At 31.6% G+C, this 22,453-nt stretch overlaps 1 protein-coding gene across 2 annotated transcripts in view; it reads left to right on the forward strand.

Annotated features, from left to right (window-relative positions):
* The first annotated feature begins 5,876 nt into the window (after positions 1-5,876).
* Positions 5,877-22,453, forward strand: part of LOC108915820 (bifunctional methylenetetrahydrofolate dehydrogenase/cyclohydrolase, mitochondrial) — a 39,104-nt gene continuing 22,527 nt past the window's right edge. Inside the window, exons 1-2 of one of the 2 annotated variants that reach the window (XM_018721960.2) lie at positions 5,877-5,991; positions 9,619-9,803. In XM_018721960.2, coding sequence (XP_018577476.1) covers positions 5,972-5,991; positions 9,619-9,803 — 205 coding nt within the window. In that variant the 5' untranslated portion in view covers positions 5,877-5,971. Of the gene's footprint in view, positions 5,992-6,020; positions 6,264-9,618; positions 9,804-22,453 lie in introns of those variants that run through there. The other variant, XM_018721959.1, reaches the window with a different exon arrangement.

A 22,453-nucleotide genomic window follows, 5' to 3' on the forward strand; every position in this document is an offset into this window, starting at 1 on the left:
ATTGCATGAATCGTTCAAAGGGTCATTTTAGATGAAAAAACCGCGGAGTGCCATAAAATTAGAGGGTAGAAATTGGAGATAGGGGTGAAAATGCACCCCTTTCAGTTTTTTAATTATAGCTCGAAAACGAAGCAAAATTTCGCTATAGTTCATAGAAAAAATTATTTAGAGAATTGAATTTCCTATGGAAATAGCTTATGTAAAAAATTTAAAAGGAAAATTTTATGCAAAAAAGTCGTTAATAAATAATTTGACGAAAAGCAAAAAATTTGATTTTCTGATTTTTTTACGTTTTTGCCTTTAGTTTTTTTAAAAGATAGGTATAGGCATTGCTTCATAGAAAAAAAAAGTAGATAAAATTTCTTTCAAAACAAGAGGTTGTAAAGTATTTTTGGATGAAAATTGAGTGATATATGGCCGCTCAAACTTGGCCAATTGTTCGATTTTCGTCGCGTTTACACTTATACGTTTTAATTCTCATTTTTTACAAAAAAGGAGAGAAATAAGACGTTCAAGGATTTTCATCACATGACTTGTTCGAAGCGTCATTAAAAATGAAAAAACCGTGGGGTCCCTGGTAGCACAATCTTGCACAAGACACTTATACAAGACTGCTGTGTACCTATTGCTGAAATCTGCATCCGTTTACTGCAAGATTCATTGTGCAATTGTCTTGATCGAAGCTTTCAATGGATTTGTTTCAGGGCACTTAAGCACAAAGGGGCAAATTAAAGCAAGTGACTATGTTGCATACACATATACATTGCTCAGTTCTGCAGCAAGTCTGCAACACGTTGACTTATGGACTCAAGTACTTTTGGTTAAGTCTGGTGCAAGTATTAAGTTAGACACTTGTAAAAGTATCTTGCATAAGAAACAATATAAATTTCAGCAATAGACACAAAACAATCTGACACAATTTGGCTATTTCAAGTAAACTTGAAACATCTTATAAATTGCACACGATTGTGCTACCAGAGGTGCTATTAAATTAGAGGGTTGAAATTGTAGGGGTGAAAATGCACTTTTGCAGTTTTTTAAATATAGCACGAAAACGAAGCAAATTTCGGTAAGGGACAGAGAGACCACAGGACAGAGAGACCATAGGACAGAGACAAATTGTAAGCTGTGGTTATACAAATTTTATATGCCTAAACAATTAAATTTAGGGAGCAAGTTGGAAACAATATCTCTTCACTGTATTAGTTCTACAAGTTTTCTTTAGAGTATAAGACAACTGACAATACATTCAAAATAAGGGAAAAACATTTGTTTACCTTGTATGTTTATCTTATGTTTCCTGAATTTTGCACGCCTGTGCAACATACAGAAGATCGCGTACATTACTATAATAGTATATTACGTAATAAGTGTTGTAAAAAGCATTTTACGTACTAATGAAAAGTTACGAACGACGTCGCGTAGCGGCGAGTGCGTAATTCTATGAGTGCGTAATTGCATTACACCACGTATTACGTACTATACTTTACCTACGACCTACTTATTCACACAAAATCATTTAGTTTTATTTCTCCATCTGAACTGGTAACAATATCAATAATTTAATCATTTAAGAACTTGATAACATCAAGAAGGTATATAATGTAATAATTCTATAGTAGTGCATTAATGACAGAATATGATTATTTAAATTTACAAATTTTTATTTTTTATTATATTATTTATGCTTATTATAATAATTATATATAGTTACAGAACAATTATTGAAGACAAGAGGTATATCGGGTGTTTTATTACTTGTTGAAGCGTAAGTAGGATTTTCATTATTAGTTGCCTCAATGAAATTTTCATTAATACTTTAGTANAAAAATCAAAAAGGGCAGTTCGAAAATGATTTAAAAATACACTTCTGCACAGCACTGGAAACTGATCCAATGTAAAACTCCAATGCGACTGTTACAGCGGCAGTGATAAAAACGGACAAAAACTTGAAATAATTTCGCAAGGAAAGGAATAAGTTGAATTTTATAGCACCTATCAGTAAATTGTGTTGAGGGTGTGAAGTATGTCGGAGTTGTAAATAGTTAGAGGTGTGGGGACGGGTTGTGGAAAGGGTGTTTTGGATTTGGATGCAGAATTTTCGGTTGCGGAGGTAGTGAGTTTGACAAAGGATACGGGCTAGTTGTTGACGAGCATTTTCATCAGTATCGAAGGTTTTTGCGACTCCAGGAAGAACAGCTCCAGTGAACTGCCTCCTCTTGAAGGCCCCCGTGACATGCTAGGTGAGGCGTAGGATTTGGAGTTCGGTGGAGTGGTTAGGGCGAAAGGCAAACTGTTCGTCAGGAATGACTCTCAGTTCTTCGGAGTGGGTTTTTATGTGGGAGATGATTATTTTTTCTACCACTTTGCTCATAGCCGGGAGTAGGCTGATGGGCCGGTAGTTAGAAGGGATGTCATTGTCAGGTTCTCTATTGACGCGTTGGGCTGCGCGCTCAGCCGCCTCTTCGAAATTCCCGTCGTCGTCCAGCAGCTGGGGTAGTCTACACTGCAGTTCCATGCCATCGGCGAAAGTCGACCTTTTCCTGGTTCGTGTAAACTACCCCCCCCTGCTGCCGTACATTGGTGGTAGTTTGCGTTTGGCGGGCAGTCGCAGGGCCCTCTACGTTTTCCAGAAGCTGTTGTCTTGTGTGTCCAGCGACTCAAGTGTCTGGACACAGAATATCCTAACTACACAGAAACGACAAAGTGGTTTCCCGCGTAAGTCGATTTCCAGTGCGCATGTGCTAAAATCGCCATGGAAACATGTTAGATGCGTTTTGTTGGATTGAATTATGCAGAATGGGCGTTTTATTGCAAGGATATTTTGAATCCGGTTGCAACTTTTGCTTCTGTGGTTTGAGACGGAATTATTAGAATTAAGTGGTGGGGAGATCAAATTTGTGAGGTTACGTTGGTAGCTGGTGAAATGTAATTCTAAAGAATCCAATAAATCTGGGATTGATGCAACAAAACGCACCTGTTGTTCCGTCAAAGAACCAAGCTTTGCTGTTTTCACCACCTCTCCCCCCTGCCCGCTAACCTTTTCTGTTTCAGAGACAGCCAGGATCAAGAAACGAAGACAACGACACACACACACACATACACACCCCCATACCCTCCTTACCCCTCCCCTCCCGCGCTGGGCTAAGGGCCATTTTAGCAAAGCGCATCCCAGGCTGCATAGCCGCACTACCCTACCCAACCATACCACACATAAACATGACACTACCCCCGCCCTAGCCGGCGGCGCCCAGCCAGGACAAAAGGAGGTCCCACAAAGCGCCTACACCGGCCGCATTTGCGGTCGGGGTAGACGACGGATGGGGCCCACCTACGAAGGCTGTCCAGGCCTACACGAGAGGAGGCAGGATAAAGAGGGATAATCCCCCTCGATCCCAAATCATTGAGGCCAATTTCTAGCCATGGAATAATGGCGCGGCGCGCGCTATTTTCTTTTAATCATGATTTCGGAATCATAACGCGTTACGATCCGAAATCTAGCGATCTGATTAGTTTCCATCGGATCGTAACACGTTATGATTCCAAAATCATGAGTAAAAGAAAAGGGCTCTTATTTAGGCAATTGTTAATTCAATATTCAATCCAACCTCATTTTTGTGTATTTATTATTAGTATGTATTTATTCTAGACTTAGTGTGAATGATTAGTTTTAGTAACTATTTAAATAGACATAATATTTGTGATGTATCGTCGAGGGGATTATCATTGTATTTGTCGAGGGTGCCCATCCAAAACTGGTAGAGGACTAAGCTTCTTTCCATTCCCGAAGACTAAAGCAGGTAATATAATAATTAGCTATGTATTACAAAATTTGAAATATATTGAATGTATACTAGAATTATTAAGTATATGTTTTGATAATTAATAAAAATCTAAATTTGTGAACATTGAACCTAAATAGTATTGAATGAAATAAACTAAACAATTTTCTTTTAGAGTTTCAGCATGGTTGAGAGCGTGCAATAGAGAGGATCTTCTCGAGAAAAATCCAGAGACACATAATTATCGACTTTGCGAGCTACATTTTGAACAAAAATATTTGTTCAAAGGTGGATTTCGGAAAACTTTATTTGTTATCTTTGTATAAAATGTTACAAATACAGGGTGGTCCATAAGTAATAGCCCATAGAGAAATTCTGGATTCTTTACTTTTAAGATTTTTTAATAATAAAAGCTCGTTACTTAAAAGCTTTACGTTACCCGTAAAAAAAGTTACGCTCACATTTACGTCACACACATGGCTTATGTGGTGCCCTCTAGAAAATACATCGAAATAAATAACAGATGATCTCTCGTACCAAAAACATTTACGCCAAAAATTTTTACATTCTTATATTCAATAACATAATCATTACCAAAATTTAATTTTTAACTTCGACACCCTGTATCTTTTTTATTATCAACATTTTATTAAGAAATGTTGGCTCCAATCGTATTATTTTGAAGTAAAGAATCTTAGTATTTCTATATGGGCCATTACTTATGAATAGTAAATAATATTGTGTATTTAATATTAAAAAATAAATATATATTTTTTTTGTGGTATTTGGATTTATTTATAACTATATCCCATCTACACGAAATTTTTAATTATAGTAGTAACAGACGCGTATCGTGTAAATCAAATTAGCTTTTTTTTAATTAAGCATAAAATCATGCCTTACATCGACAACCAATGTAATATAATTATTTATGTCCAACTGATTGTTTTATACCACAAGCTATTGAAAATTGTACTGGAATTATGGATTATATTATTCAATCATATAAAAATGTAAAGGCTTAATATCTCAAAGTAAATTTTATAAACTGTTTTTTCAGTGTATCTCTGATAACCTTTCTCTCAGTGTAACATGTTGTTCACCACCGTTCAAGGTCGAATATTTTCACCACGCCAACATCAAAGGAGCCGCCGTTTATGTCGCTTCTGTGTAGTTAGGAATGTTAGGATATTCTGTGTTTGGACGAACATAGCCCTACGCACGGCCTCGCCCTGGTGCGTAAGAAACGCAGACATTCTACGCTACATGAACGTCACTCAGACAACAAGAATAAACGCCGAAAAGCGCTTTGACGCGGCCGTGAGACATGACAATCCCCTCCTCAGACAAGCTGTTGCATGACTATATACCAACGCGGCAGACAAACACTATAACGATTTAGACACCAAGTCTTCTACCCCGAATAATAACCCAAATACACAATCTAACAGGAACAGACAGGACCAAGAATGTATGAGGAGGCAAAAAACAAAAACCTGTCCCCGCGGAACAACTTCGCTACCTACCTTAACATACACTTTCCCGCACCAGTCCAACAAGTCATTTTGGCTCGATGGCCACGTGCATCCTTAGCTAAAACGCTACTCCCAAAAAAACACTCCAAGGGCGCGAATGGCACTGTTACACGCGCCCGCGACAACCTCTCGGGGAGTTAGACAAACCGGCAGAAGAGAAAAAGCGCCCTCATCGGCCACGCTTTTGGACGAGGTCGATGACAGACATCATCACGAGGATGTCTATACAGCGATGAAACAGGACAAAGAAGGATTATCCTGCTCGGTCCTAAATCATTTAGGCCACCAACATCTCTAAAAATTGTCACGCGCGCGACGTTTTAAATGCAGCTACTTTACTAACCTCCAGTACATCAGCGCTATAACGGCGGCTCCTAAAACTTTGATTTGGATCATCATAAGAGATCAGAATTTGTCTCTTTTCAGTAATAAGACTAATAAATCTATTCTATTATCTATGTTGATAAGGGTCTTCACTTCTTGTCTACACTCATAATCCATATCCAATAAACCAATATCCATACCATAATCTGTAATTATAAGACTGAAGAGGGGATGAGACGACGTGTATTGTGTATTTCATAATATAATATAGTCTAATCCACATTTATTATTTTGTTAATTGTTTACTCCTTTTCAATTAAAATAATAGAAATGAATTCGGAAACTACACCGTGAGTCACTGATTATTTTTATTATTAAATTGTTTTAATTTAGGTACTTTTTCATGCACATGTACAGTATGTGCAATAAAAATACATCTTGAAAATTTCTTTTATAATCATTTCTTTAATAATTTTGATATATCAATGCGTAGTATTTTATACAAAAAATATAACCTCTATCAAAATAACACATATGTACACCGAGGAAACAAAATGAATATTCCCGTTATAAACAGGATTATTTTCAGGAGAATATCTACCTCGATTTATAAGAGTTTAAGGTAATTTATTTTAGATGACTTGCAAATTAACTTTTTTTATCATTTGTAGTAAGGTAAATTAGAAAATTATTTTAAACATTTCAATTAATCAGTATTTTCATGTCAATTAGCTCTTCGTCGGGTGCACTTGAACTATTACCTGATTGCGAATGCAAATTTTATTGAATGTTTATGCACTATATACATATCTGGTGTTACGTGTCAAAGTATTCTCTAATTATAATGTCCCGACTCGACAATTGTAAGTGGTTCGTCATATTGAGTACTGTTCTTAGAACGACACATTAAAGCTTACAGATTCATTGCTTCTAAACCCCAATATTTTCCAGAAACTATTGAAAATTATTTTACGAAAATTGTTTCAGTTATTTTAAAAATTAATTTGTTTTTTTTTTATACTTAATATAGCAATTACTTTTTCCATATCTATGAGATCATGAGATTCATTACCTCCAATCAAGTTATATTTTTCTGCCGTACATACATTTAAAAATGGATAACTTTTGACAAAAGTTTCAACCATATGACTCCAAAGACAGAATTAAAGAAACATGGTCTTCACGTGTAATGATGATAATAATAAATTTGAAGTACAAAAGAAAGTGATATAATAGACGGTGATGGTTCCATTGAAAAATGAGATCAACAGTATGAAATTGTTAAGAGGCATTTTCAGTAATTGATGGTACTGATAATGACAATGATTTTTACGACGGCAAAGATGAAATATTCGGACCATATAAAAAGCATTCCACAAAATATATATAGGCCATGTTCTTTTAATCCTCGTTTTAATGCGATGAATTTCATCGATGTATTACTATTGGCCTGTTTAAAAAATTCTAATCTCTTATTGGTTCTATGGAATCGCATCACATCCAAATGATGAGTAAAAGAACACGGCCATACTACCTGTCATTAGACCTGCAAGACTCTGTTCTCGAATACTAGGAATGTTTGATAAGTAATGAAATGTTGGAGAAAATTGTTACACACCAGTCAGCACATATTGAAGCTGTTTGGCTTCAATACGCATGTAGAAAGTTCAAAAATTTGCAGACATTATTGAATTCAGAGCGTTTATTGGCCTGACCAGTAATAGGAAAAATTTAGAAGAATTATGGGGAACTGATGGCTCTAGAGTTGAAATATTTCGTAAAAGTTAAATTAAATGATTTAAGTTTTTATAGCACTAGATCCATTTAGATGATAAAACAACTCACGAAGAACTGGATACACCATTTTCAGGAAAAACTTATTTTGTGCTGTCCTAGACATCCCATCTTAAGTTTCTGTTTTTTTACGTTTAGAAGTAAATGCTACTAAAAAAGTTGTAACTATCAGCTAGAAGTGTATAATTATATAAAATTTTTGTACAGAATGTCTTTAAAGATCATGATGAACAAAACTTTAAAAAAAAATTTAAATGGAACACCCTGCATATTATATGATATTTTATAGGTCTATCTCTAATGGTAAGGAAGATATCACCATATTACACTTTTGGCATGCTGTAACAGCAATATGTTTCTTATTATTAGAGTTTTTTTAAGTTTAAAATTTTGCATTTTACGGATATGAAATGAAAACATTTTTTACAGTAAAATGTTTGAGGGTTCAAAAATAGTAACTTTTTTATATTATTTCGAGATATGAAAAACTAAGTTTAATTTTTTAACATTAACACTGGAAATTGAAGTGTTTACTCACAGATCTGTGTAATATGAAGTACCCCAGCTAATTTTCATTCTAGAATCTAGTAGTAAAATCCTAGTACCGTGAAAATTGCAAAAAGTTAGTTTTTAGGTAGTGTTCGTTAACTTCATATAGCGAATCACCCCTAATAAAAAAATAAGTGGTAAAAAAATTATCACCATCTTATGGCAAATTTACAGCTAATTCTTGTGTAGTCGATTGCAAAAAGAAAAAGATGTGTAATACTAAAAACAAGTATTATTAAAGTACAGAAATCTTGTAAACAATTTTTATGCAACAATTTGTGAAAACTTGTAAATTCAAATTTGAAGAGTATGATGTTGACATAGATTCTGACTAGTCTTTTTACACATTCATTTTAGCATTTTCTCATTTTCATTTTATTTCTTTCATAAGATTTTCTTTCTTATGTTTAGCTTTTAAACACTGAAATTTTTTATGTAGATTTCTTAAAAAAATCATTCTATTTTTGTCTGTGAGGTGGATATCTTTAGCACACATCGATTTCTGGTATTGAAGAACATTGTTTAACTTCATTTCATAAGAGTTATTAAAAATAATTTTTTGGATTTGTTTAAATTATCCTAATACATTCAAAATAGAGTAAAAGAATATGTAGAGTTAAGGAATATACTGTCTTGATTTTGAAATAAAGTAGCTGTTATTACTAAAAAAATGCATTTTTTTATTTCAATCTAATAAAGTAAGGATTTTTTGCATCCATTTGCAATTTGCAAATTTTTGAAAAGCCAACTTTAGGCTTAAATCCGTTTGCAAACTGCAAATTTTTTAAAAGCCAACTTTAAGTATTGATCTCTTGGACTTTTATTCATTTTATAAGAACGACGTACAGCTGACACACTGCGTCCTTGTCTGATGAACGGTGTGGTGCTATACTTTTCTCTTTCACTTATCTATTTTTAACAGTTAACAACCCCTATTTGCGGCCACTTTTATATAGGCAACCATATTCCATTGTGTACAGAAAAAAATTAGCTTTAATTTGATATATAATAACGTTTTAAACGTATAAATTTAACAGAGTAATACCTGTCTGCACCTCGTTGTGAAGAGGTAGCGGTTAAGTGAGCAATGGCAACCCAAACTTTTTAAGTTCTTTACTCATCTCTGCGAAATTCTATGGAAAAAATTAATTTAATTTTAATTAAAAATACTTGTGGCCATATTGATATGGCAACTGGGCAGAAACATATTCCTCTATTCATAATTATCTATAAAAATAGCATTTCGATTAAAAACCAGATGAACGTAGTAATCTCGCAGTCAGATCTTAGACGTATACCTTAACAACATCTCTTAATGATAATTAAACAAATTGTCAAAAAATTGAGGTGCTTGATTATTAAATTTTTTTGTATGTATAATAAAAAAAATAGTATATTTCTTAAGAGTTTAAGAACATCTTGGAAATTTTGTAAAACATAAAAAATGAGTTCCTCCTTTGGACACAGTCGTGCAATACACTCTATGTATCTACTACTTAAAACTGTAGACAGTGGAGATCTCAGTCAACCCAAAATGTCAATTAGATCAATTTATTCGAAAATACATTATTTTTATGTATTTACCAAGCAACTGCATTATTATTGTTATACATAATTTTATCTGCAAATTTTAGATCAAACTGTAAAATAATCGATGGAAAGAAAATATCTCAGGATATCCAGAAAACATTATCTATTGATATTGAAGAATGGGTAAAAAGAGGACATAGAGCTCCATGTCTAATAGCAATTTTAGTTGGAGAGGACCCGGCAAGTCAGAAATATGTAGAAAATAAAATGGTTGCTGCAAAAAATGTCGGTATGTTAAATATTTCTATATATGTATAATATCTGTAGGATTATTGCCAGAAGAGGAAAAACTTTAATTTTTTGTCATTTAAAATTTTCATAAATTAATTTAAAATGTTTGCTTGTCGTATTACCTAGAAAACTTTAGATTTTTTTTGTACCTACAGGATGTTCAAAAATAATGTGAAATAGTTGAAGTGTGAAGTGGCTTTATTGTTAATTTTTCAAAAAAATTCACATCAAAAACCTGTTTACGGCTAAAAATTTCAGATTTGACCTTTACATTAATAATTGTATTTTTTATATAATACAGGGTGATTCATAAACAGTGACCAAAAATGGAACCTCGTATTCCTTGGTGAATTTTAAGGGGAGTCTTTTGTATAAAATTTTTACTTAGGACGCTTCGTTAAAAAGATACAGGTTGTTAAACTTAAAAAAATATTTTTAATTTCTTTAAATAATTTTGAAACTAGCAAGTGAAATAACTTGAAATGGGGTACATGTATTTATGTAAATATTGTCACAAAATCTTCCTAAAATTTAGATGCTCCAGTGGCGGAGATACAAGGTATCGGTGGAATATTTTTCTAAATAAAATAGTATGCCACTGCTTTATGGTAACAATCATGATATTTCCAGATTCATTTTTCCATTTCCTACTACTCTCTTATGTTTTTAGAAAAACACTTGATTTTCGAGTAAAACTTCAAAAACAAACTGAAAACACACTTCGATATTCGAATAAAATTCGGTTTAAAATTTCATAGTAGGTTGCGATAGCAACTTTGACATTCTGAGCATTTAGAAGAAAGAATGGAATGCTTTTCATCAGATTCAAGCAAAATTTGGAACAAATTACATTTTCGTTACTAAAAAGATGTCGCGCATGTGTTCATAGAAATGGAGGTATGTTTAAGCATTTACTCAAATATAATCATTAAAATAGACTAATGTTATTAATCTTTATTCAAATAAATAACCGAATGATTAGTGTTTGTCATGTCATTTAAGTACAAGTGTTTTCAGTTTGTTTTTTAAGTTTTACTCGAAAATCAGGCATTTTTCGAAAAACATAAGACAATCTGTAGAAAATTGAAAGACGTATCGGAAAATATCATAATTGTTAATGTAAAATAGTGGCGTACTATTTTATTTAGAAAAATATGCCACCGATACTCTGTACCTCCGCCACTGAAGTATCAAAATTTTAAAAAAGGCCTCTGATTTTGGACAATGTTTACATGCATACATGTGACCAATTTTAAATTATTTCACTTACTAGTTTTTAAATTATTTAAAAAAATTAAAAACATTTTAAATTTAACACCCTGTATCTTTTTAATGAAGAGTCCTAGATAAAAACTTTATACGAAAGACCCCTTAAAATTCATCAAAGTATGCGAGGTTTCATTTTTGGAAACAAAATTAAAAAATTATTCAGGGCAACTAATTTTTAAATGTGGTTATTTCCTTATGTTATTTTTTTATTTAAGTATATCATATCAAATGACACAAGTAAGTAATAAATCATTTAGATTTACTGGGTATCTAGTATAAAATTATCCTGTTAAAATAAATTTTAACTTTTTATTTATTTTTTCTAATTACTGAAAACCAAAAATTAGCATTAGCAGCTAAAAATATTTTTACTAGATTTGTAAAAATCATTTTGAGGTTGAAATAAGTAAAATAGATGTAATTTTGTCATTATAACAAAATTCTTAATAATGCCTTAGAAAACAATAAAATTCATGACATCTGGACAAAAATTTGGCAATTTTAGCAGCTCATTTTTATCGGACATACAGGGTTCTTCACGGTAAGAGGCCTATAAAACATTTCAGAGGAACCAAAGACAATATGATTCTGAAATTTTGTTTACGGGGGTTATCAGATATATTCTCTTCAATGAAAATAATGTCATCAACATAGCACTTCCGGTTATACCAGAAGTAGCTGTTAACATCGTTATTTTAAATGAAACCCCCTATATATTATTGCATTATCGACAATATAAATAAAAAATAAGTCATAATTGTTAAAGCTTCCCTGTACCTAAATCTAACCATTTTCTAGATAATCGACATTTTATAAAAATTTTGACAAATGCAAGGGTTTCGAAAATTCCTTATATCTTTCTTTGTTCTGAGAGCTTTCACTTGCTTTTCGTAATACACAAAGAGCATAAGATGCACTACCTTCCGCTATTAAAATTATCTGAAGAAAATTATACTAAGATTCTCATTTTTCACGTTACATTTTGAAAACTTAAAACCGACAAAACTTTTTAAATTCAAATGGAACACCCTGTATTTTTCTGCATCATATTATAGAAAATCAAATTTTCTTTTCAGGTATATAGATATTGTAGGGGTTACAGTTTCAATTTTCTCAGATATTTGCTGTTTACTTACATTTTCAAGATTATTACGTTAAAATACATATCATCAAATGTGCCTTGAAAGGCAAATATTAGTATTGTCATTCAGTATTCTACAAGTATCAAGTACTTTCTGATATTTAAAAAATTTTTTATATCCATGGAACGAACATTCACCTTGAATCAAAATTATTAGCTGTATTTCTATGATTTATTATTTTGCAACTGAAACAGAACAATTAATGATTTCGGTTGGTTTTCTTAGAATTCTTCTCTAATTTTTAATGTTGTAAAAGAATAGCAAAGACAATAAATAAGATAATTTCAAATAACGAATAAATGCATTATTATAATTTTATGATATTTGGAATGAAATTGAGAGGATTACTTTACATTTGAATTTGAAGTTTTGTCGGTTTTAAGTTTTCAAAATGTAACATGAAAAATGAGCCACTTAGTATAATTTTCTTCAGGTAATTTTGATAGCGGAAGGTAGTGCATCTTATGTTCTTAGTGTATTTCAAAAAGCAAGTGAAAGCTCCCAGAACGAAGAAAGATATAAAGAATTTTCAAAACGCTTGCATCTCTCAAATTTTTTGTAAAATAACGATTATCTCGAAAACGGTTAGATTTAGGTACAGAGAAGCTTTAACATTTTTGACCTATTTTTAATTTATCTTGTCGATAATGCTATAATATGTAGGGTGTACCATTTAAAATAACGAAGTTGACAGCTACTTTGAAATGAAAGACACTTGCAACATTGCAAATTTTAGATATATTTTCTTGTAGATGCACTGATTCATATAAATTTCGATATTTTGACGCCCTAGAGTTAGGCAGTCAAGCAGAATATAGCTTCAATGGAAATCAAAAGGGTTACCTTGTGTAAGTCAGTGGCTGCTCCTGGCATTGTGAATAGGTGAGACCCGTGGCTTTTTTACTAGGTGGGCAAGAAAGAAAAAAAGTGCCACAGGCAAAAATTTTTAAATATTTAATGTCCAACACATATGTCAAATTATGCATTGGAAATTTTTAGTTGCATTTACAATATTGTAGGAAACCTTATGTTCACGAGCCGGATTTTCATTTAGATTTTAAGGAATAAATTTCCACGTCATTCATTTTTTATTATGGAGATCTTATTAATAATAATATTAGAACTTTAAAAATTGTATTTCCAATAAAATTAAGTACCTAACAGAAAAAAAAACAGTGATATATTTACCTAATAATTAACAAAATTATTCCTACTTAGTTTATGAATATTAAAAAATATGAAAAAAATATAAAAACAATTTTTCATAAGGTAACCAGCTAACTTATCTATTTACATTAGGGCTGGGACATTTTTTAAATTTCGTATTCGAATAGTTAGTTCAATATTTATTCGAATATTTGAATTATTCGAATATATTCGAATAAATCGAATATTCGAATTATTCGAATATTCAAATTATTCGAATATTCGAATATTCAAATTATTTGAATTATTCGAATTATCCGAATATACAAATTATTTGAATTATTCGAATATTAGAATATTTGCATTATTTGAATAATACAAATAATGCTCGAAATTAGGTTGTACATATGTAGTCAAATATTCGAATTATTCGAATAATAAAGATAATTCAAATATTACACTATTATAAAATGTAGAAAGTTTAAATGTTTTTTAAGAGAGCTGAAATTAGTAAGTATTTTCAAAAAATGAATGGCTAGATATACAGGCTGAACCAAAAAATTTAAGGTTTAATTATTTCAAAGCAATTTTAAAAGGGATCGTTAATATAATTTTTTTTATTTAAGCACCTCTGGAGTAGTTACGTTACACCTCCTTAAAATATAAAATTTTATCCAATTTTTTCCAAACTGTTTGAAATTAACAACTGAAATTTGGCACGTTATTTAGACTGCTGAGGCTCTTCTAAATGAGTATTTTTTATTGTCCTCATCTTTTTGTAAGACGTTGAAATATGAAAAGCTACTAGATATTGATGTGCTAAATCAGATATTTGAAAAGAGACTGTGTGGGCGTATGGGGTCCCAAACTTAATTTTTTTAATCAAAACTTGTACCATTTCTAAAAAAAGTTTCAAAATTCAACAAGCATTAACAAAATCCAATAAAAAATGTGGAGTTAATTTCAACGTCTTATAACAAGACGAAGACAATACAAAATACTCCTCTAGAAGAAGTCTCATCAGTCTAAATATCATGCCAAATTTCATTTGGAAAAAAATAAATAAAACATATTTTTCACCCCTTTTTAAAGGATCGTAACTCCTCCAGGGGCGCTTAAATAAATAAAAAAAAAATTATATGAAGGACCCCTATTAAAATATTTAAATAATGTACCCTCAAATATTTTGCACATAATTTGGGATCACCCTGTAGGATGAAATAGAAAATTATAACTTTGAGTAATGTTTATTTATGTGTACATACAATAGGGGAAACAGTAATATTGTACAATCCTGTCCCGACAATATACTTTATGAAAGTGAAGCGCGAGCCACCGGGGCAGCAGTTCACGTTAAGACAAGTGAAAGCGCAAACGCAGTATGTGTGACGTCATATTCAACTATTTATCTATTCGAATGGTTAAATTATTCGAATAGTTAAATTATTTTAATAATTCGAATACCTATACGAATAGTTAAATTATTTGAATAATTCGAATATTCGAATAGTTACATTTACACTTATTCGAATTTATAGATAGTACTAATTCGAATATTCGAATTATTCGAATATGATTCCCATCACTAATTTACATATAAAACAACGCCTACAGTTTTTCGTTTGCCTCCACTTTTAACAAAGTATTTTAAAAACATAGTGGATGTTTTTATAAAACAGGTTTATTCGTCCGTCTGTTAAATTTGCAAATTTACTTATAATGTCTTCATAAAATTGAGAATCAGTACTAAGACTTTGCAATAGTTCTTTTTCTATCGTCATCACTGATAAGTTGTTTAAGCGCTCTTGTATCATCGTATTCATCTTAATGTGCTTAAGACACAAAAAGTTTCTTTCTACCGAGACACTTGTTGCAGGAATTGCTAAAACTGGGTAAAACAATTTGTATGTTTCCGAAAATACAATTTTAAATTCCTTGTACATATAATATTTCCATCGTTTTTTGAACTTCTAAATTACGAAATTGTTCATCTCTACAAAATATTAAGTTCTTTTTTCAACCTATTTAAAAAATGTTGGATACATTTGTAATAAACATTCAAACAATTTTTGAGGAAATTTGTTTGCATATTCGGGAAATTTTGAGGAATCTATTAAAGCAAAAAAATTTAAATCATGTAAATTCCCAAAACAAGTAGGTACTTAATTAAGGGGAAATATTTTTCAAGAATATGTCGCAACTTTTGCCCCATTTACTTGGTAGTCCAGTAGTAATATTTTTCGCATAATTAAAAATATTTTTAAATTTTTCTTCGTTTCTTAATTCAGAAATTCTTTGACTAGTGATTTTAATTTGTCTAGAGCACTAGTAAAAAGGTTTTTCAAAAGATAAAACAATATTGTGAGATAGTTTCATTATTAGCTGTCTATGTAGGTATTTGATAATATAATAAGTATCTATTAAATTACGTTAAATTTAGTCTTACTTTGTTTTGTTTTAAGGAAGTTGTTTTTATTTACTTTAAATTAATACCTGCCTTGTCCTTATTCTTAAAACTTTTGTACCTTTGTACTATCCCTCACACTGACATCAGACACTACCCGCGTACTATGCAACGCGTACATTAACCGCGAACTGAAGCTACAAGACAGTACAAGCAGCTTTGATCTGTCCTCAGTTCCCTCCTAAATCACGTTATTCTAACTGCCTCGCATGGAGGGGGAACTGTAGCATATTGTAGGCAAGTGTGATGCTCCTACAAAAATGTCTGCCTCACTGTGGTGGGGACTAGTGGGGGTAGCGGTACATTTGAATAAGTCGTTTCATACCGATTGAAAATCATAACAATAATAGTTTTCCCCTACTATTTAAGAGCTCTAAACGTCAGCTGCTCTAGTAGCGGTGGAACTAAAGGTGACAACATGCGAAAGTTGTTAAAAATAAATGTGGCTTGAGTATATTCACACTTTATGCTGTGAATAATGATCTATTAGTAAATTTTTCACACTTATTAAGTTTGTGTCAATTTTAAATTATGCCTAGAAATATTAATCCATAAAAAAGTAAGATACAGATCTTTTTAATTCTAGATATTTTGACTTTATTAAAAAAATTTCTTTACTGGTACAAAAATAATTAATCAGTTTCTTTGTTTAACTCTCCTGTAGTGTCTGTTTCAAAGTCATCGTTTTCCTCGCTACTGTCATCTGAGCCGTCTATGATAATATTTCGTTCTCCCTCAAATATATCTGCATCATTTTCTTCGGCATTATCTGATGATTCAATTTCATCGCTTTCGATATTTTCTGTAAAAAAAAAGTATAAATCTTATAGCTATATTGACATTACTTTAATTCAATTTCAAGGTTTTATAAAAATATATAAGTAAAAAAAGTACCTTCAGTATTTTCATCGATGATCGTTATGCCAGTTATTGTCGGTGGGATTTGAACACCGTCAAACCACTTAAAATTATATATTTATTATTTTCTTCCCTCCAACCAAAGTCAATGGGTAATAACGTTGATGCAATTAACTGATGAGCATGACTCCAAAGATGTGATATATATGATACAGATATGATATGTTGAAACAGTTCCGATTAACATGGAGGAAATATTGCTCCGTCAATTGTATTTTTAAGTACAAATTGGTCTTTTTGTCATCCATTTTATAAGTTTTATTGAATGTTGCTACTCGTGCTCTCTTAACATTTTTGGCTGCTTTTGGACCATGCCATTCTACACACAAATTCTTCATTTTTTTGCAGTCCTGTATATTCGAAATATCTGTAAATGCTTTAAGACAATCATAATTCTACATTAAAGCATTTACAGACATTTCGAATATACACGATATAGATCAACTTAAAATTAGGCACATTGTAAATAACTCTAAGTCATCTTATGTGTGTATCCATATCGAAAAATAAACTAATAGTTGGTATACCTTATCATCGTAAATACTCATTAAGAATTATCAGGCACAATGACTTAAAGATCATACTGAAATTACAATCAATCTACAAAATCAGTGCCAACTAGAACTTTGTTGAGTATTATAATATGGGTTGCATGATAATGTAGACATTTAAAAAATATTTTTTTGTACCGAAACTGCTCAAGATACCCAAAAACTTCCAAATGGTAGCACCTATCGGATAAAAAATAGTTGTCATTATAGCCCTAAAGAGGAAAGAGTTATGAACAGATATTATCACCATACATCAGTTTTGTAGAAGTTGTAGGTTTAAAAAACACTCTGTATAACACGAAAATGTGTAGATTGAAAGCAAAAGTCCACACTCCAAAAATAATCCAAATCGAAACATAGGTATTCGAGTTAACAAAATTCAAAAAATTTTCACGAACTTTGAAGCCATCTAGCGGCCAAACGAAGCGATTTTGGATATAAGTGAATTAGTCTAAATCTGTCTATTTTGAGAGAGAGAGTCCGCACGACAGATGGAGCCATTTGCGCTCCCGCGTACAATGTATTTCCTTGTCGTGACGATACGACGAAGAACAACTGGATCATTTGTTGTCGGTTGTCGCACCTATGACACACTGATGAGGACTAATAAGTCCGAAACCGGTCTGTGCCTGGTGGATTAAACTGACAAACGATACTAGCTGTTGCACTAGGTGTTGCGAGTGTAATTCAATGCCGGTAGGGGCATATAGCTCTCGGAGTAGTTGTTTCTCGTAACACTGACAACTCAAACATTGTGTTACTCCCTCTGTGGGTGGCAGTCGTGCAACAAAGTGCCTGCAATATAGCAGGTCGCTTCCTACTGTAGCCATTTGAATGGCACAGTTGGGAGTCCGCACGACAGATGGAGCCATTTGCGCTCCCGCGTACAATGTATTTCCTTGTCGTGACGATACGACGAAGAACAACTGGATCATTTGTTGTCGGTTGTCGCACCTATGACACACTGATGAGGACTAATAAGTCCGAAACCGGTCTGTGCCTGGTGGATTAAACTGACAAACGATACTAGCTGTTGCACTAGGTGTTGCGAGTGTAATTCAATGCCGGTAGGGGCATATAGCTCTCGGAGTAGTTGTTTCTCGTAACACTGACAACTCAAACATTGTGTTACTCCCTCTGTGGGTGGCAGTCGTGCAACAAAGTGCCTGCAATATAGCAGGTCGCTTCCTACTGTAGCCATTTGAATGGCACAGTTGGGAGTCCGCACGACAGATGGAGCTATTTGCGCTCCCGCGTATAAATCGATTAATTATTTTTTACCAGTAAAAAATATAATGATAACTTTTCTAATGTAATATTAAATTTTTTTAATAAAGTAAAAAATTTAAATATTTAGAATTAAAAAAGAACTGTATTTTAGTTTTTTTTATGAATTAATATTTCTATGCATAATTTAACACCGTCACGAACTTAATAAGTTTGAAAAAATTATTAAAAGATCGTTATTCACAGCATAAAGTGACATTATTTATGTTAAATTAATATATAATACTGATTGAAATTAAAATATAGTGTATTTTTATTGTTACCAAAATTAAAAATCACCGTCGGCTGAATGTTTGTGGTTGTGGATGTGGATGTAAAGTTCGTCAGTTCATTTGCTAAAGTAACTGTGCATCGCTCAGATGCACTGAGCGCGCAGCGTGTTTATGACGCTGTTGACACTTACCCTCGTTAAAAATACGATTGACGATTTTCTTTATTATTTTAAAAGTGTAAAAATGCAGCTGCATAAATTTCATAAGGTATAAACTGACTTTATACTTAAAAAAATTTAATATAGTTCATATACGTGACTGACGTATAATCCCCTCTCTTCAATACAGCCGATTATTATTTTTTATTTAAAAATAATCTGATTAGCCATCTCATGAATTTTTGTATGGTATGAATATACTCAAACCACATTTTTGTTTTAACAACTTTCGCATGCTGTCACCTTTAGCTCCATCGCGGGTGCAGCAACTGACGCCCATTTTGCTGATTATTGAACATTAATCAACTGCCAAAAATAAAATTTATTCGGTATAAAATTCCTAGAAGGTAATGGGAAATTAGTTTACCTAACTGTATTTAGGTTAATAGTAGAATAGAAGATATTAGAATATACTGTGTGAGAGCCAAATTTTACAGTCCGGCCCGGCCTCAGTTGTTTCATACGACGAGCCGCCACTGGTGTAAGTTATACTTTCCCTAGCGTTAAGAAATCTCTAAAACAGTTGATAGATACGAGCATTAGTGCGGTATTAGTCGCACGACCTACAAATTTGTGTCACTTTGTATCAGTAGGTATTAAGTAGTAATGACATTTCAGATGGGACATATGGCATATGCTTTATAGGTTAGGTCTCACGTGGCACAAGCTTATTGAGCCCTTCCATATTATTTTGTATGAACACTAAGTCAGAGCTGGGTAATTACTTGTAATTTAAAAATAGTTACAATTACAAATTACTTTTTTAAAAAAAGGAACTAATTACAATTACAAAGTATATTCTTTAAAAAAGGAATTATATTAATTTAATTACAGTTACATGGAAAATGGATTTAGCAATTACTTTTCTAATTACTTTTATGATAAAGTAAATTATAGTGACCAAACAGAGAAAAAGGAAAAAGTTAAGTTAAAAATTTAAATTAAAAGTGTTGTGTAATATTGCGTTTTATTATTTATTAGAATTGATACTAAAATGAAAAGATTATTCTTATTCATTTTCTGATATAGAATTTTTATATTTTTATTCCTAATCTAATAATTTAAACTAGTTCAGTTCATACTATAATTTTATATTATTGGTCAGGTAATTAATTCAACCCGATGCTCTTTTTTTTGGTTGTTAGTACATTTGCAAAATATAGAATACAGTAGTTTTGGGTAGACTGGAAAGCAATAATTATTATTAAAAAAATTACGAATCGAACAAGTACGAGTGAAAGGCTGAGTAACCGAACCAGAAGTTTTCTCAACTCAAAATAAGAGCAGTAACACATAGATACATAATATATATTTTTATAAAACTTGATGCTATAGACAACATATTTTTACTTCGTATATTTTCTAAATTAATAATAATTATAATAAAATAAAATGTACTCTGTTAATTCTGAGGTTAATTCACCAAATCACTTTTTATTGTTCACGCGGCACAAGGCTTTCCTCAAATGAAATAATAGAAGTCTGCAAGTCTGTACGCAATTACGCAATACGCATGATCTTAAAAGTAATTATAATTATTAGAAAAAGTAATTGTAATTGGAAAAAGTATTTGTACTTATAGAAGTAATTTGTAATTCGATAGTTCAAATAATATAATTACAAATTACAATTCCTATAACAATTTTGCTGCAATTACAATTCCAAATTACTTTAATAAAAAAAAGTACTTAAATACAATTACAATTACAGGAAAAAAAAGGGAATTGTAATTGCTAATTACTTTTTCACCAGGAATTACCCAGCTCTGCACTAAGTAACGTTCTTTTGTGGCTTCTCTTCGCCTTGTTCTGGTTATTGCAAGAGACTCATCAACTATTAATCAGTATAATTTAGAGAAAATATTAAACTATAGGTTCTATGAAAAACATTGGTTTTTGTAAATGACTCCAATGAAATATTCAACTATTTTTTTGTTTGGACTTAAAATTAGTGCAAAAAACAATACTAGGTGATTTTTAATTTTAGCATTAGTGTATATTTAGCTTTAAACATCATGTTATATGAGTAATAGACTAGGTGGTATCTGTTTTGGTTTGGGTGAATCGTATATCCACGGAGATTTTTTACTTTTTGGCTTTCAAATATCACTAGAAATGAAAATTTTTCTATGCGCATAAAAAAAACGTGGGCTTAACTTTAGGCGGCACAAATATGTTTAAAAAATTTGAAAAATGTCATATTTTTCTTCCTATTTAATTATGTATCTTTTCAAGAGTTGATTTAGGCGAAAATGGAGAGGAAAAAAATGTTTGTAATTAAATTTTACAAAATATGACTAGTTACAAATCGAATGAATTATGATTATTATTGCAAAAATAGAAAAAATTGCCAAAAATGGGGTTAAAAAACATTACTTTTTAGGGATTTTTTTTTGGGGTCTTTAAAAGTTGGGTATATGACCTTCATACTTGGCTCAAGAAAAGTTCATGTTATGTAGAATCAAATTTTATCAAAATCGGTTCGATAGATTTTGCATAATAATTTTGCAATCGAGATTTTGAAAAAAAATTGCAAATTTTCAAAATTTTGCATAGCAAAAACCAAGGCTCTTAGATACTTGAAAATTTAATCACATATAGAAGAGCTCTGGCGCTTGTTTAAACATTGGTCGAATTTTTGTACTTATAACAATTAGAATAACTTTGTGAATATTCAATCAAATCAAGACGCTTATTTAAAAAAAAAAACATGAATTGGTCAATTAGTTACGTAGTTATAGCCGATCAAAATTAACCGTCATTTACACTAAATGTACTGGGACATCCGGGCTAATTTTTCGAAAAATACCTTTGGTATTCCGAGTACTTACCAGGTTTAAGTTTGTAATACTTTTCTTCATTAGTAACCTCCTTTAAAACGCGTGTAAAGTTATTTATGCTAGCGAGAAATTCAAGAAAATCGTACGTGTGGTGGTGATGGGGGAAAGCAGAGAGCGCGGCCGCTTCGGTCTGTTCGAAATTGAATCGGCTTCTAGAGGTCCGATTTTGATGATTTTTTTTAAATCGATGTCTCGCGATTTAAAAAAACAATTAGCGTATTTTCAAATGCTTATCGTTAATAATTATCGGTCTTTCAACAGTCCGATAATTATTTATCTTTAAACTTTTTTTTATTATATCAAAGGTAAGCGCATAAACTTATATACTGTTTATCAAAACATCAAAAAGAAATTTATTTAAACATTCTAAAATTGTTTAAACAACAGTTATTTTCAAAATATGTCGAAAATTAGTAATTAATTAATTATTAATTTAATCATCATTTCTTTTGTGATTAAAATATAATTCAAATATTATTTACTGTTTAAAATATAAGCAAATGAGAAATTAACTCATTATATTACAAAAATACAAAATTATAGTACAAAAATTCGACCAATGTTTAAACAAGCGCCAGAGCTCTCCTAATTGACGGATTCGA

Source organism: Anoplophora glabripennis, unplaced genomic scaffold (assembly GCF_000390285.2).
Source record: "Anoplophora glabripennis isolate ALB-LARVAE unplaced genomic scaffold, Agla_2.0 scaffold1500, whole genome shotgun sequence".
NCBI classification, from domain to species: domain Eukaryota; kingdom Metazoa; phylum Arthropoda; class Insecta; order Coleoptera; family Cerambycidae; genus Anoplophora; species Anoplophora glabripennis.